Source organism: Astatotilapia calliptera, chromosome 18, assembly GCF_900246225.1.
Source record: "Astatotilapia calliptera chromosome 18, fAstCal1.2, whole genome shotgun sequence".
Lineage (NCBI taxonomy): Eukaryota > Metazoa > Chordata > Actinopteri > Cichliformes > Cichlidae > Astatotilapia > Astatotilapia calliptera.
In genome coordinates, this window is record NC_039319.1 from 1,882,692 (window position 1) to 1,896,536 (window position 13,845).

The following is a 13,845-nucleotide window of genomic DNA, read 5'->3' on the forward strand; positions in this document are numbered from 1 at the left end:
TGAAGCCAGTGCATTCTTCTGAATGTCCAGCAGGTGGCGCCTCCTCTGACCCTCCAGCCTGATCATCTGATCCTGATGAGTTCATGGTCTCAGTCGCTGCTTTCAGGTGTCATTAAACGCAACAGTGTTGATTGTGTTGTTCCCATTAGAGTTTGTAAAAAAAGACAAAGAGGGAGATGCTCATTGGCTAACAACTTGTGACTGAAAGTCATTCACCAATGAGCATACAGTACCCTTCAGTGACTTCACTAACAAACAGGTGACGACGCTACGTCCATCTGTTTTATACAGTCTGTTTCCACTGCAGCTGAGGAGCCTCACCTGTCAGCAGGTGTTCTCCACCTGCAGCCTGACGACAGTGAAACAATGTGGGATAAAAAGGGAGCTGAGCCTTGATAGATGGTTTGACTCACTGAGCAGCAGCAGCCTCAGACCACAGCTTCATGTTGTGTGAATTATTAACTCTTTCCAGGCCGAGGCTCTGAGCCGCTGCTGCCTTGTGGTGAATAATGTTTGCTTATGGATGAAGCTTCGCAGGTAGATTTTGCATAAGTGGGTCACAGCAATGTGAGGTCAGAAAGTCCCCCGGACGAGCTGCGACGCTCAGAAACGTACAACACTGAGAAACACATGAGGATGGTATTTGAAAGCAACACGAGACACACAGGAGCCTGAAGAGGCGGCGCAGGACCGAAGCCTCACGGAAACCTGAACTGAAATCCACACGAACCACCACCACGAAGGTGCTGAACGCCAGTACAGCTCCAGTCTGTCCGGGGGAGGCCTCGCAAGGCTCCTTCACAATAAAAGCTCCACACATGCAGACTCAGGGGTCAGGAGCAGGCAGGCTCTCAGCCTGGCTGCAGGGTCATACCCGGTGTTTTTTAACAGACTCTCTCACTAACAGCTCAAAATGTAAAGTTGACCCATTTCAAACACTACTTTTTATCAGCTGATATCTGAGACATGCTGACATGAATTGAGTGAAGTTTGAACGTCTATTTGCTCAGTTTGGATAAAATAAGGAAGTGAAATTCAATCAAAAACAATAAACATGAACTGATCGAAGAGTTTCACTTCAATTTCAGACTCATTTGGACTTGAATGTAAATGAAACCGTGCTGCAGAGCTGAAATCAGGAACTAACATCTGCACGGCGCTAACGAACAAACTTCTGCTGCCGTATCCTGAGCTTAAAGTGAATTTTTAATCTGCATCATTTAAAGAGATTAAAAGCATCAGTAAAATGTTCTTAAACACATTTACTGCTGCTGTGAACAGCTCTATTAAATCTACTGTGTTTCTATTGTGCTGTGGGTAAATGAATCTATTTCATCTGGCTTCAGTTTGAGACCCTCGGCCAGTTTTAATCCACGTTTAACACTTTAAATGATTTTAATATCACTTTAACTTTGATTTACAGCTTGTTTTGGAAACACTGGTTACATTTTAGGTTTGTTGTTCCAGTAAAGTGAAGCCTTTGAGCACCAACTGTTCTCAAAGCTCATAACTGCAGAATAACAGCTCACATGCATCTATTAGCTAGCTGTGATGTTTTCATGTGAAACATGGTGTCTCGTTTTCCATTTATGGTCACAGCGTGAAAAGAAAAGCTCGTCACACCTGATTCGATGCGTAAACTCTAAACGACTGAAGACTCACTCGACGAAAAGTCGTTCGTGTAAATCAGTTAATAAAGTTTTTACCACATCAGTGACAGCTGTGTGTGTGTGTGTGTGTGTGCGCAGCTCTGAGGACCGGAGGTGTACCGTTCAGACCCGACAACATGAACCAAAACGAATGAAGCACGATGAACCCACGACCCCTGAACACAGCACAGACAGCCTCGACGTGCCGCCGCGTTCCTGCTGACAGAAATATTTAAACACTGAGACCAGACGTGAAGATGGAGGATGAAAACTGGAGGAGCGCAGCGTCAGGTCAGAGTTCAGCTCACACGCCGACCATGAAGCCACGGCTCCTCGGTGAGAGCTGCGAGTTTGTTTTATTGATCAGTGTTAAAAACAACCCTCAGACTTCAGCTCTGGTTCCACTTTCATCCAAACTCAGATCAGAACGACTCAAAGCGACACGTTGAGGCCGTCTGGGCGAACCTGACCCCTGACCCCCACCCCTCCGATGGCCCAAAAAAAGCACACGAGGACTGGATGGGACATGCGGCGAAGGTGGACGACACCGACAGCCCCTCCCACCAACAGCAGGCAGTACTTACTTGTCCGTCACGGCCAGGCGGGCGCTTGGCCTGCGCCAACGTGTGGAGGATTTCGTTTAGGAGGGGGGAGTCCTACGGGGGAGCATGAGCATTTACAGTCGGGAAAAAGAGGAAAGAAGAAGAAAAGCATTCAATCAAACAACACAGCAGGTTGAAACATCTCAGCCAACGTCAGGTTTGTGCTCCGATCTAAACATGATGCGTACGTCCCGCCCTCCATCTCTGACTGCTGAAATATGTCCACCTCACACTGACGCATGTTTGCCTCCGTTCATGCATCTGCAAAGGACTGAAACCCAACCAGCTGTGCTCTCACTGACACGAGTCCCCACCTGCAGCAGCGTGTTATGGTGGCTGGCAGAAAACTCCCGGGGTCATTATGGCTGTCACGTTCGACCTGTTCTGAAAATAAGGAGCCAGTTTATTGGCTCCAGAGGATACAGATGGAGTACTGATCGCCTGGTCAAACAACCAGCTCACCTTTACACCCATGTGACCCAAACCCGGGTCCTGGACAGCTGAAAGCACAGGACTGAAAAACCAGGATGAACGAGCTCAGTCCGGCTCTGGAAAAGCTCCTCACACAACAAACGGACTGGATCAGGCGGGAGCAAACAGACAAGCAGGTGAAAGACGTTCTGGAGAAGCTTCTCGTGTCATTTTTAAATTCAGACATTTTCCTTTGTCTTCCTCAAAGCGAGAAGCCCGATGCCTCACTCAGGAAGTGCAGGCTTAGCTTTGCCTGAAGAGAGGAACGGTTGGCCAGCTCCATCGGATGAGAACCGTAACCTCCACTTAACCTGGATGTGCCGCTCACTCACATAGCGAGCGTCAGAGTAAATCCTGAGCGTGCATCAGCTGCCCCGCAACCCTGAACGCTAACCTCAGGCCAGCCGCGAGCGGATGAACGTCTCCGTCCACCTGCCCGAGTGCACAGCACGGGAATAATGATGCATTACATCCAGACTCCAGCTGTTTGCCACGGCAACCTCTGCAGACTTTAGCTTTAACCCCCTCCCAAAAAAACAATCTCATACAAAGACACAAAATAACATTTTCTGGATTATACTCCAATTTCTGGCTGATCCCATCTGCTATTATGAAAACACGGGATTAGAGCGAATGAAAGAAGCAGAGGAGGCAGACTGCTCCGTTTTCGTTTCACTAACAGAATCGCCGGCTTTCACGTTTCACATGTTGGCGTTCACCACGACGTCGCGAATCACATCTTGGAGACGTGTTTGTGCCGCAGACGGAAGCTCAGCTGAGCTGAACGCAGACGCACAAACACCGACGTCTCAGGATTTAAAGCGCCAAACAAACAACCTGCCGCCTCTGCTCTCGTTTTTCAGGAAGAGAAAACAGAAACTTTACTGAAAATAACTTTAAAAGCATGTGAAGCGTGCAGACTGATGGAGATCGCTGGCATTAATCTCTCACTTTTACCAATAATCAATCGATTGTTTCAAATTATAAGACGTCAGAAAACTAAAACATCAGTCACCACTTTCACTCTGTCTTTTTCCCCCGTTTTACCTGCAGAGTCACTTTTTCTACTAAACTGAACATTTTCCATGAGTTCTACTTTCAGCGAGTCTTTATTTTATTTGACTTTTTGTCCCATTTGATTTGGTTTTGTGCGATTTTATCTTCTGTTCTGTGACGTTACATTTTATCGAGCTGCTCTGTTGTATTTCTGATGTTTGTTACAGACTGTTGATGTGCTGCATTGACTCTGGAACTTCACAACATCTGGAATAAACCAAGTTGTAGTTTGAGGGTTGAGCAGCAGGTCTGCACACACACAGATTCATTCTGCAGGTAAAATAACTCCAATAATAAACTGATCAATGATGTCTTTGATCAACTGTGAGATCAACACGAGAGTGAAATCTCAGCGTCGGTGACCTCGGACTGTTTTTCAAGTGAGAAGTTTAAACGTCCTCACAAAGGTTTACATCAGATCAGCAAAAAACTGGAAACTGGAGGAGATTTGTTCTTCTTATATTATAGAAAGTGTAACTTAAATCTGTGGATTTCCAATCAATAACAGTTTGATGTTCAACATTATTTCTGTTTGTTTTCTTGTTGAGATGCGTGTTTAAAAACATCAGACAACAACAATCGTTTGTTTTTTCCCTGAAACTGAACGTCGTTTGGATTTTCGAACATTAATGCGTTCGCTTTGATTCAGGGACTAACGAGGGATCAGTTTTAATGTTTTCTGGTCGTTTTATAACCAAACAATCAATAAATTACTGACGTAACCAAACTGCCAGATGGTGATGAAGTGTAACTGATGACAGTTTAGATAAAAATCAGGTGGAGGGAAACAGTTGATCTTTGCTTTCCCTTCACTCACACACACACACACACACACACGGCCCCTCAAACATGTCATCAGGAAGTCAGAAGCACAAAACCACACCTGAGGTTAAACACAACCTCAGCGAGTGGAACACACGCGCCCACACACACACACACACACACACAGAAACCAGCAGCTCCGCCTTTAATAACTTTGGATGAGCTCCACGAGCGCTCACACGCTTGACTGTCGTTGCAGAAGGAAACATCACTCGTCTCATTTTCACTTTCCTCGCTTTAACTGCACAACTCATGAAGTTTGTTCTTCCTCAGGCTGCTGATCTAAATCTTCATCATCATCATCACTGTCCTGTGGACTAGTGAAGGACATCTGACGCCATCGTGTCCTCCAACACAAACGTCGTGTTTTAGCTCAAAGCTGCTGCGGAGGCGCACGGTCACGTACAGACGAGAGAAACTGAACAGTTGCTCTCATGGCTGAAAATCAGACCCAGTCAAACATTTAAAAGCACTTTGGTAGAGTTTCTGTTTTAACATCATTTAAACTCAAGGTGAAGAAACGCCGCTCCAGATTTATGTCCAACACACCTGTGCACAGCGTGAAACAGAAGCTCAGGCTGAATCGCGACTTTCATTTTGTTCAATACCAATTTGTACCACCAGATGGCGCAGTGATTACATGTTTTTAGTTAACATGTGAGAGCAGCTAAGAAGAAATGCCAAATGTTAAAAACAGCACAAACTAGGAAAGTGCTGCCGAACGAATTCTGCAGAACATAATTACTAAAAGTTCATTTGAAACATGAAAAATTAAGTTAACATTTAATTCATGATCAAAAGAAAACCTGCAGTTCCTCCAATGTCCACCAGAGGCTCCGGCAGCGAGTGAGTTCCCACAGACTTTTTAAATAAAAAGTTCACAGCCGGATACGGAAACCGCTTTGGTCTCCAGAGCCGTTTAAGGGTTTACAGTTTGTAGTTTCAGGGGCGTGGCCTCTTTGACAGGTGAATGGCGACACAGGTGGTTGTAGCTGCTAGCTGGCTCCCAGGCTTGAGCTGGTATTCTGGACTGTTTTAATGACATCATCTGACCAACAGTGAGGTTACGGCACTAACAGACCGTCCAAGAAGTCTGACTTCCAGATTTAATGAAATGTAACAATTTAAATTGGATGTTAGCATTAATTAGCACCACTCCATGTCTCTGAATGCATGCTTGCTAGCATTACCAGATAACTGAGCATTTAACTACCTAGATGTTCACTACTGGCTCCAAACACACCAACATGGTGGCAGCCAAACTGCTAAGACTGAGGACAAAACCAAAGGGTGACATCACTGTGGTTACGTCTATATTTTAAAAAAGCCCAGAAAAGTAAACAGGAAAGAAAAGGTTTCATTTTGGCTTCTCCAGTTACGAACGCCAAAACACCACCGTGTCATTCTCTATTTTTAAATCTCTCATGTATGAGTGATGACTGTTTCTGTCACTGCCAGGAAATACCAAGACATGGCTGCTGTAACTGGTAAACAAGACAGGAAGATCCAGCTCTTATTTCAAAATAAGAGCAGGAGGAGTGATAACAGATGGCATCCACACACTGACTGAGGGGTTTTCTTGGCCTTTAGGAGACGACCGACCACAACCGCTCAGCGTAGCGTGAGCTAAAGATGCATTTATGCGTTTCAGGGTTTTGGAAATCAGAAGCACAAAAATGTATTTCAGCTCCTGTAATTTTAACGTTCTGGATAAAACAGTCTCATCACAGTTTTTGTGAATTTTCTTTTGAAGGAAGAAAACCGACACTTAATGAGGCTCCAAGCAGAAATATTATTGCTGCAGTGAAACGAGTTGCTCATCAGCCCAAACTAATCAAACCAAACACGCTGTGACCAGGAGTTCGACCCGTTTGTACCCGTCGAGGAGCCGGCGCTGGCGGGAATCCTGCTTTTCCTCGTTTAGTGCGAGCGGGGAACAGATGGCGTCAGTTTGTCCATCGAGCTGCTTTGCAAATCAAATGCAGCTTCATTTTTCATCCTGCGAGGTCTGAAAGGTTTGATCTATTTTTACCGTTTTCTATTTTTAACCAACGGTCGGCGTCTCTGCTACAGAGCAGCAGGAAGCAGGAAAAAGAACCCGAGTGTTGGTGGCACTTCCTGTCCTGACAGGCGGAGCGGCAGCTGTCAGCAGCTGGAGTTCTTACCTCGATGCTGGTGCTAAGGCTGGGCAGCGTGTCCGAGGTCACCGTTGTACTTTGAAGGCTGGAGAAGTCCCATAGGTTGACGGGCGCCATGGGGTCCGCCCCCTTGGAAGACTCCACCCATCTCTGACTGTCCAATAAGGTCACTTCGTAAAACTCCTGGATATCTGCGAGGACACAGAGAGACACGCAATTGGTAATGGAGTCGTTTTCAGCTTCATTTATTTTATTTGTCTTTGACTGGTAGACTCCTCCCTCGCTCTTATTTTGAAGGCTCCGTCTATTTTGTCATTTCCTGTCTAACAGCTTGCACGTCCTTTGCTCTCCCTGGCGCAGGTCGCAGCTGTAATTAGAGTAGAAATATATTTTATTTAATCAGAATTAAGCTGAAATCTGATCAGTTTCCATTACTAATTTTTCACAATAAAAGCTTTGATAAGAAGTGAAAGGTTCCCGTCTCATAAAACATTTTAGATTTGAGTATTTCTTCACTTAAAAATCTAATTCGCTGAGCTCAGAGCTCACGGAGCAGGCGAGGGAGGCCAGAGTGGAGGACAAACACCGACCTGACACTCGTCGGGGTCACGACCGCGGGTTTTGTTCGAGGCGGAGGCGACACACAGGAAACGGCTTCATCAGGCCGACATTAACGTTCAGTAAAAGTACAGCACGTGACACGTTTGGAGGTTTTCCTCTGCCATTAAAAACTTTTAAAACAGATTAAAGAAATGCTGCTCACGCTTTCATTTATAGGTCAGGATCAGGTTTCCACAGGTGAGTCACCTGATACACACCTGTCACATTCAGAGAAATGAAGAATAAAGCAAACAAAAAACACTGAATCTCAGATGGAAATCTTCCTGCACAGTGACTCATTTCACTGTTAAAGCAGGAGTAAAAGAATCAGACAGATCAGGAGTTTTAAAGCAGAGCTTTTCAAAATAAAGCACCTGCATCTCTGTGAGTGTTCGAGCAGGTCTGTCCTGTTTTTAAAGAACTATGAATCGTCTCCAGGGACGATGGCTGACTTTAACCTGAGCTATCATACTCAGCCGTACATGCTTCTGCCACACTGTATGGATGCTTATGATTGGTTGTTTTATTATATGCAGACGTTCCTGATGAGGCCACAAGCTGAAGCACGTCGCTCAAATAATGAAGCTTTGACCTCCTCGGTTTGAGCTCAGCAGGTCAAACTGCTGCAGCGAGGGACTAACAGCGACTGACGGCGTGATTGATATCATGACTCCACGTTCAGATGTTTACAGTAGGCTGTTATTATAAAAAGCTTCGCCCTGGCAGCCGCATCCAGCGAGCTTTTTTTACATCCCGAAACGCGCTCACAGCGAGCGGATCTAAAATAAGCGGGCTTTCTTTGGCTCGCCGTGGCAGCTGACCGCCCAGCCGGCACAGATGTTTCCCCCTAAACCGTCAGATCACCACTTCAACAGCTCCTCGGGATGACCACTGGCCTTTAAATCTCTGGCACTCCCCGCCGTCAGCCCGCAGCGGCGTCTCGCTGCCTGTTAACCCTTTCCACACAGATTTCTAACGACCTCAGAAAGTACCGAGCTCAGTAAAAATGTAAAACGAGTGCAGCGCCTGGATCGATCCGAGGAAGCAGAATCATGACTAATGAGGAATCCCAAACATCCTCCGGGCTCCTGGAGGCTTTACAGCCTCTATTTTGGAGCTTTGGCACATCGAGTGCTATAAATAAAACAAAAAGCCGCTCCGCCATAAAGTCTCCTACTTTTACACCCACTGGAAACTTTCATTGGGTCCACATTTACAATCCGAACCAATCAAATAAAAGCTGCTCCGGCTCCACCTCTGCAGACCGTCGCCTGTCGACAGGCAGCGGATCACCTTCAAACTTCCAGCTCTGCTCGCCATCTTACCCACTGCAACCCACCTGCATCCTGACCCACCCCCATAGACCTTTCTCTGCTTTCCCAGCACAAAGAAACACGACTGCTTTTCACAGACAAACATCAAAACTTTTATTCTTTCAACCTGCCCACTGTTTTCTCAGCCTCTGGGCTCTTTGCCTCTGCAGCCTTTAATGACGGTGTTATCTGCTTTGTAACAGTCCAAACTAAACTACGTTCTTTCTGAGCACTCAGGGGCTTCCTATGCTCTGCTCTTTCACAATAAAAGCCTCTACCATGGCTACCAGCAGTGCCACGTGGAGCTGCAACGTCTCTAACCTGCAGACTCACCCTGAACCGGGCTGAATTATCACATTTATCATCAGGTGTGCTTCGTGGGCCGGTCGGTCACATGACTGAGAACAACATGGAGCCAACATCAGTGCAGGAGAGCGCTGTGATTTTCTCTGACTGCAGCTTCTGTAAAAGCCTTTGATGACTGAAAATAGCCTCAGATATCAGCGCAGAAGCTGATGCAAGAACTAAAAATACAAAGTCGCCTCTTTGTTTCCACAACTGTGTGAACTCTGTTCGTCTGCAGCATCCTGGCCCCGAACTGAAGAGTCTCAGCAGCAGCTGGATCCCATCAGGCTCCCACACTCATGACCCCACAGGGTGAAGCCCACTGACCGTTTTACCAGTGACACCTTTGGCACTTAGTGAAAGACTTGACGGTGGAGATCCATCCAGACTTTAAGCTCAGCTAGCGTACAGACACTTTAGCTTTGGATATCTGCTGATACTGAGCCCCACAGTCATAAGCTGTGCGATTGACACTCTGTGATAAATCCACGCTGCGGACACGTCATTAGCCGCAGGCCGACACCTCCCTGGAAGAATAACTACACGTCGTCTCAACGCAGCGCCTGTGACGGGCCTGCTCAGTAATTCTTGGGAACTATCAGAAAGGATGTGAGGAAACCACGACAAACAGCGAGGACGCCAGAGGGACGAAGCTGCAGCGTTTGGTTTGTTTCTAAACCACCAGGACGCGACCACCACACACCGGCATCAACACCGGGGTAGGTTACATCGTTACAAGATAACAGACCAATACACAGAAGTTATTGATGAGTGAAATAATCCTGAAGAGTGCAGCAGATGTGCACCTCCTCACAGAGTGGAGCAGAGGGAGCTTGTTTCAGTCGGAGGAGGAATGAACTGAGACAAAGAAGGATTATTCTTAGCGGAAAAAATCATGCAAAGCTCAAGTTCAAGAATCAAAATCATGAGCTGGAAATGAGAGAAGTTAAAGTTAGAGGATAAAACCTCCACCAGCAGACTGCCGGCTGATAAAAATCCAGCTTTCTTTCCTCTGGGAGAGGCCGTAGCACTGTGTTCCTCCAGGCTGAGGTACTCCAGTCTGACTGAGGAACATGACGGTGTTTTTAACAGATTCATTATAAGTTGTTAGTGGATGCATTAGTTTAATGGCAGATTTAACTACATGCTGTTGCATCTGTTTTTATGAGCATACTCACTTTTTCTATTAACCTAAATAACATTTACTGACCGTTCCTTTAAAGACGACAAAGTGAAGGATATCATAACATTTTAACGCCGGCCTGCATCACTGTGTGCAGCATGTTGCAGTTCCTCCTGCAGAGACCAGATGCTGCACAAAGCGTAGATTTAAACAAATACAGACACAGATAGAAAGACAAAGTTGGATTACAGGGAGGTGGAGGTCACCATGAGCAGGCTAGAGGATTAAACGATGAAATGTGGAGACGAATGACGAGAAATAAAAACCAGAAATGATGCTCAATGTCAAGTCTGCTTTTGTTTTCCCAGCCAGCGCCCCCTAGAGGCTGTGACATGCAGCACACACTCAGCAACTTTAATTTCATTGGTGCCGGGATGTAAACAGCATGTGCAGTCACTGATCAGATTTTCAGGGAAAATTCTTTTAAAAGTTTCTGATTATGTCTCAAAAATGGTTTTAAAACACTTTTTCCTGACAGTTATGCTCCAAACACCAAATATTTACCTTCGGGACTCTTTCAAAGACTTCTCTGGTGAACATGGCTTTGGTGGGCAGAGGTTAGTGGAAGCAAACGCACACAGCAGGAGAAGAGCTGGTTTATATAGTCCAACAAAGTGGTGGAGAGCGTGCGACAATTTAACAGCCAGAAGTAATCGAGGTCACGTCACTGAATACACGGATGTTCACTGAGTATTTAGTTTCCAGACTTCTGTAAATGAACCAAACTGTTAAACTGAGGAGACTAACAGGTCTAATCGAGAGCACACACTGACCTGCACTTTAAACCAGCTTAAGCTGCTTCTTTCACTGAAGGGTTTAATGCAGCTTTTTTATTCTTTAAACTTAAGCAGTGCAAACTGAGCCCGAGTAAATGAAAGGATCCGGGGTCACCTGACCGTGAGAGCGCTGGTTTCCCTGCTGTCAGTCCGTCTGTCCTCGGGGGACGACCTTAAACACGGCGCTGAATTGATGCCCAATAACAGAGAGACCTCTGTGGAATTGTGGGAGACTCAGAGATCGTTTTACAGTGAAACCAGCGAGCTGCTTCCCAACTTAGAGCTTTCTGTTTGACAGCCTCTGCGGTCACAGCAGAGGCTGTCAAACAGTCTGCAAGACGAAGGAACCGCAGAGACCCTGAAGCTGGAAACACGGCAGCAATCTGGGATTTTTTAAAAGCAGGAATCAAAGAAAGGTTCAGAATTCAAACACCAAATCATTTACTTTAAATAAAAGAGTAAAACACAGCAGAGACTCCCTGATTTCAGTCAAACATGAAACTTTTCAAACCCGAGCAGCTTAACCACAAAGATGATGCTTAGTTTTGTTTTTACCCGAGACTTTCTCTCCACATTTAATTATTGACCGAGACCAAAATGCTCGACGGCTGCAGGACGGCAGAGGAACTCTGGGTGACTGGGAAGCAGAGCAGCACATCATCGGCCTAAATGCAAAAACTGATCTATTAATCAGGTTTAATAAATCGTGTACACGGTGCATAATCCACAGGTCTGAGATTTCCACAGTGGGACGTTTCCTCAGACGTCTTCAGCTCTCGTTTCTGACCTGCAGGACTGGGATTTAATTAAAACCAGCTGACAGATAACTGGCCCAGTGACTGTGATCACATTAGCCAGTTAGAGCGAGTCGGACACAGCAGCGTCTGTTGTCCGCTCTAAGAAAAGACCACGCCTGTTTAGACTGCAGTCGCCATCAGCACGACCACACTGCAGCGGCATGAACTGGCCACACCCAGAGCTCGCAGAGGTCAGCAGTGCAGATCAGACGCGGATTAATCTAAATCCCACCGACGACTACAAACAAAAGCAGAACGCTGGAAAGTCTTTTTGAAAACGACGAAGAACAAAGGAAACGTTTACACGAGTCTCTCAGCCGCCGCTGTTGGTGACGGCATCGCTCGCCTTCCTCGCAACCTTCTCGCCAAAGCTGAGCTTTAACTCATCTCCAGGTTTATGAATCTCACTCTGAGCCCGGAAACAGCCGCAGACCAACATGCAGATTTAGAGTCGCCGATCCAGGGTCGGCTTTGTCGCAGCAGAAACAGAAAGACGAGAAAATAAATATTAGATGAACCTGATGAAATACTGACGACGACTGATCGCTGGAGTCAAACTGTTTGTCTCAGGTGCTCCTGAAAACTCACTCGTATACGTTTCAGCTTTAACATCATGAGAAATCCCTTTGTTCTCCCGCAGCCGCTCGTGTTTACTGATAAACATACAAACATTTTGGGGTTTGAGCCTGTCTGTGATACGAACACTCAGTGTCAGTGGAGTGGGCAGGTGTTTTTCCTTTAATGTGTCACACATCTGCCTAACAAACAGGTTTGCTGCTCAGCTGAAAGTCAAAGCCGTGCACGTGTGAGGACGTGTGTGAAACACGACTCACGTCAAACGTGTAGTTCAGTGTGCGAGCGTCTCTCAGCTGTTCCACGCACAGTAAACACGCCACATAAAAGTTTCCTGATTGCAGGAACGACACCACGACTCTTAAAACGACCCACAACAACCTGTTTCACAAGCCTGAACATGACACTGCGAGCATGTTACATCGTGATGTGAATCTGTGCGTCTACTCGATTCTCCCATCGCACACAGAAACGCACCTCCACACTCACATTTCACCTGGAGAAACACCTTCCTGTAGTTTCAGAATAAGAGCGCTGCCTCGTGACCACGGTGCAGCTACAAGTGGAACGACAACACTCAGCTTCCAGAGGATGAAACTGGGCTCGATTTTGAGGAGAAATAATCAGATTCATGTTTCATAACGATGCTCCGAATAACGTCGTTGGGTGTTCGTGTGCTTCATCCCATGAACTCTGACTCGCTGACCGCGGCCTCTGTGAGTGACGTCGGGAGGATCGCAGAGGTCCAGATTATAAATGCAACATCAAAAGCTTCACTTAAAACTGATCTGACTCAACATATCGTCACATCTTCAGAAGCCGGCGCCGTGTTATTCCCACGTCTCTGTGCAGCCCGAGGCCTCTTAAACCTGCTGAATTATCACAGCTTCAGTCAGAATTTGTTGTGTTGAACATTTCATTGTGTTTCTTGATGCTACCTGTTCTGACCCGTCTACCCGACGTGATGTTTGTGTAATGTACGTTTGGTTTGAAGAGGTCCGATTTCACTGCAGCAAACTGCAAGTGACAAATAAAGCTTCATCATCATCGTCATCATCATAATTATTCCCCAAATCACAAACAACAACAACCACAATCAGAGGAGCCTGGATCCTTGAGGCAGACCTGGTCCTGCAAACGGACTGCTGAGAAACATCAGCAGACTCGAGCTGGTTTCGATAAAGGCGTGGTTTGGACAAACTCACGCACTCACAGACGTGACCGTACACGTTAAATGTGCAGCTGTGTGAGGAGATGAAGACGTGGAGATTTCCTGTGTTCAGTGTGTGGTCCTCACGGCTTTAACAAAGGAGGGGCAGAATTATCACACAATAAACTGAGAGGTGATGCAAACGTTTCCTCTGTGTTTCTAACGACGCGATCGGGAGCAGCTCAGCAGCTCCACATTCACTCAAAGTTGTACAAACATTTCGTATTTCAGGCTGTTTTGCATCTGGTCTCCGATGTTGCCAAATCCTGCTACGGCACAATCTGTCCAAACATTCCCGGATCAATGACTC

The 13,845-nt window shown here is 46.2% G+C and overlaps 1 protein-coding gene across 7 annotated transcripts in view; it reads right to left on the reverse strand.

Annotated features, from left to right (window-relative positions):
* The window catches only part of dlg1b (discs large MAGUK scaffold protein 1b), a 100,336-nt gene that overhangs the window by 71,501 nt on the left and 14,990 nt on the right, over window positions 1-13,845 (reverse strand). For 4 of the 7 annotated variants that reach the window (XM_026149163.1, XM_026149167.1, XM_026149165.1 and 1 more), the window contains exon 3: window positions 6,766-6,929. In XM_026149163.1, the coding sequence (XP_026004948.1) occupies window positions 6,766-6,929 (164 nt within the window). Of the gene's footprint in view, window positions 1-2,233; window positions 2,306-6,765; window positions 6,930-13,845 lie in introns of all 7 variants that reach the window. The other 3 variants (XM_026149166.1, XM_026149161.1, XM_026149164.1) reach the window with 1 other exon arrangement.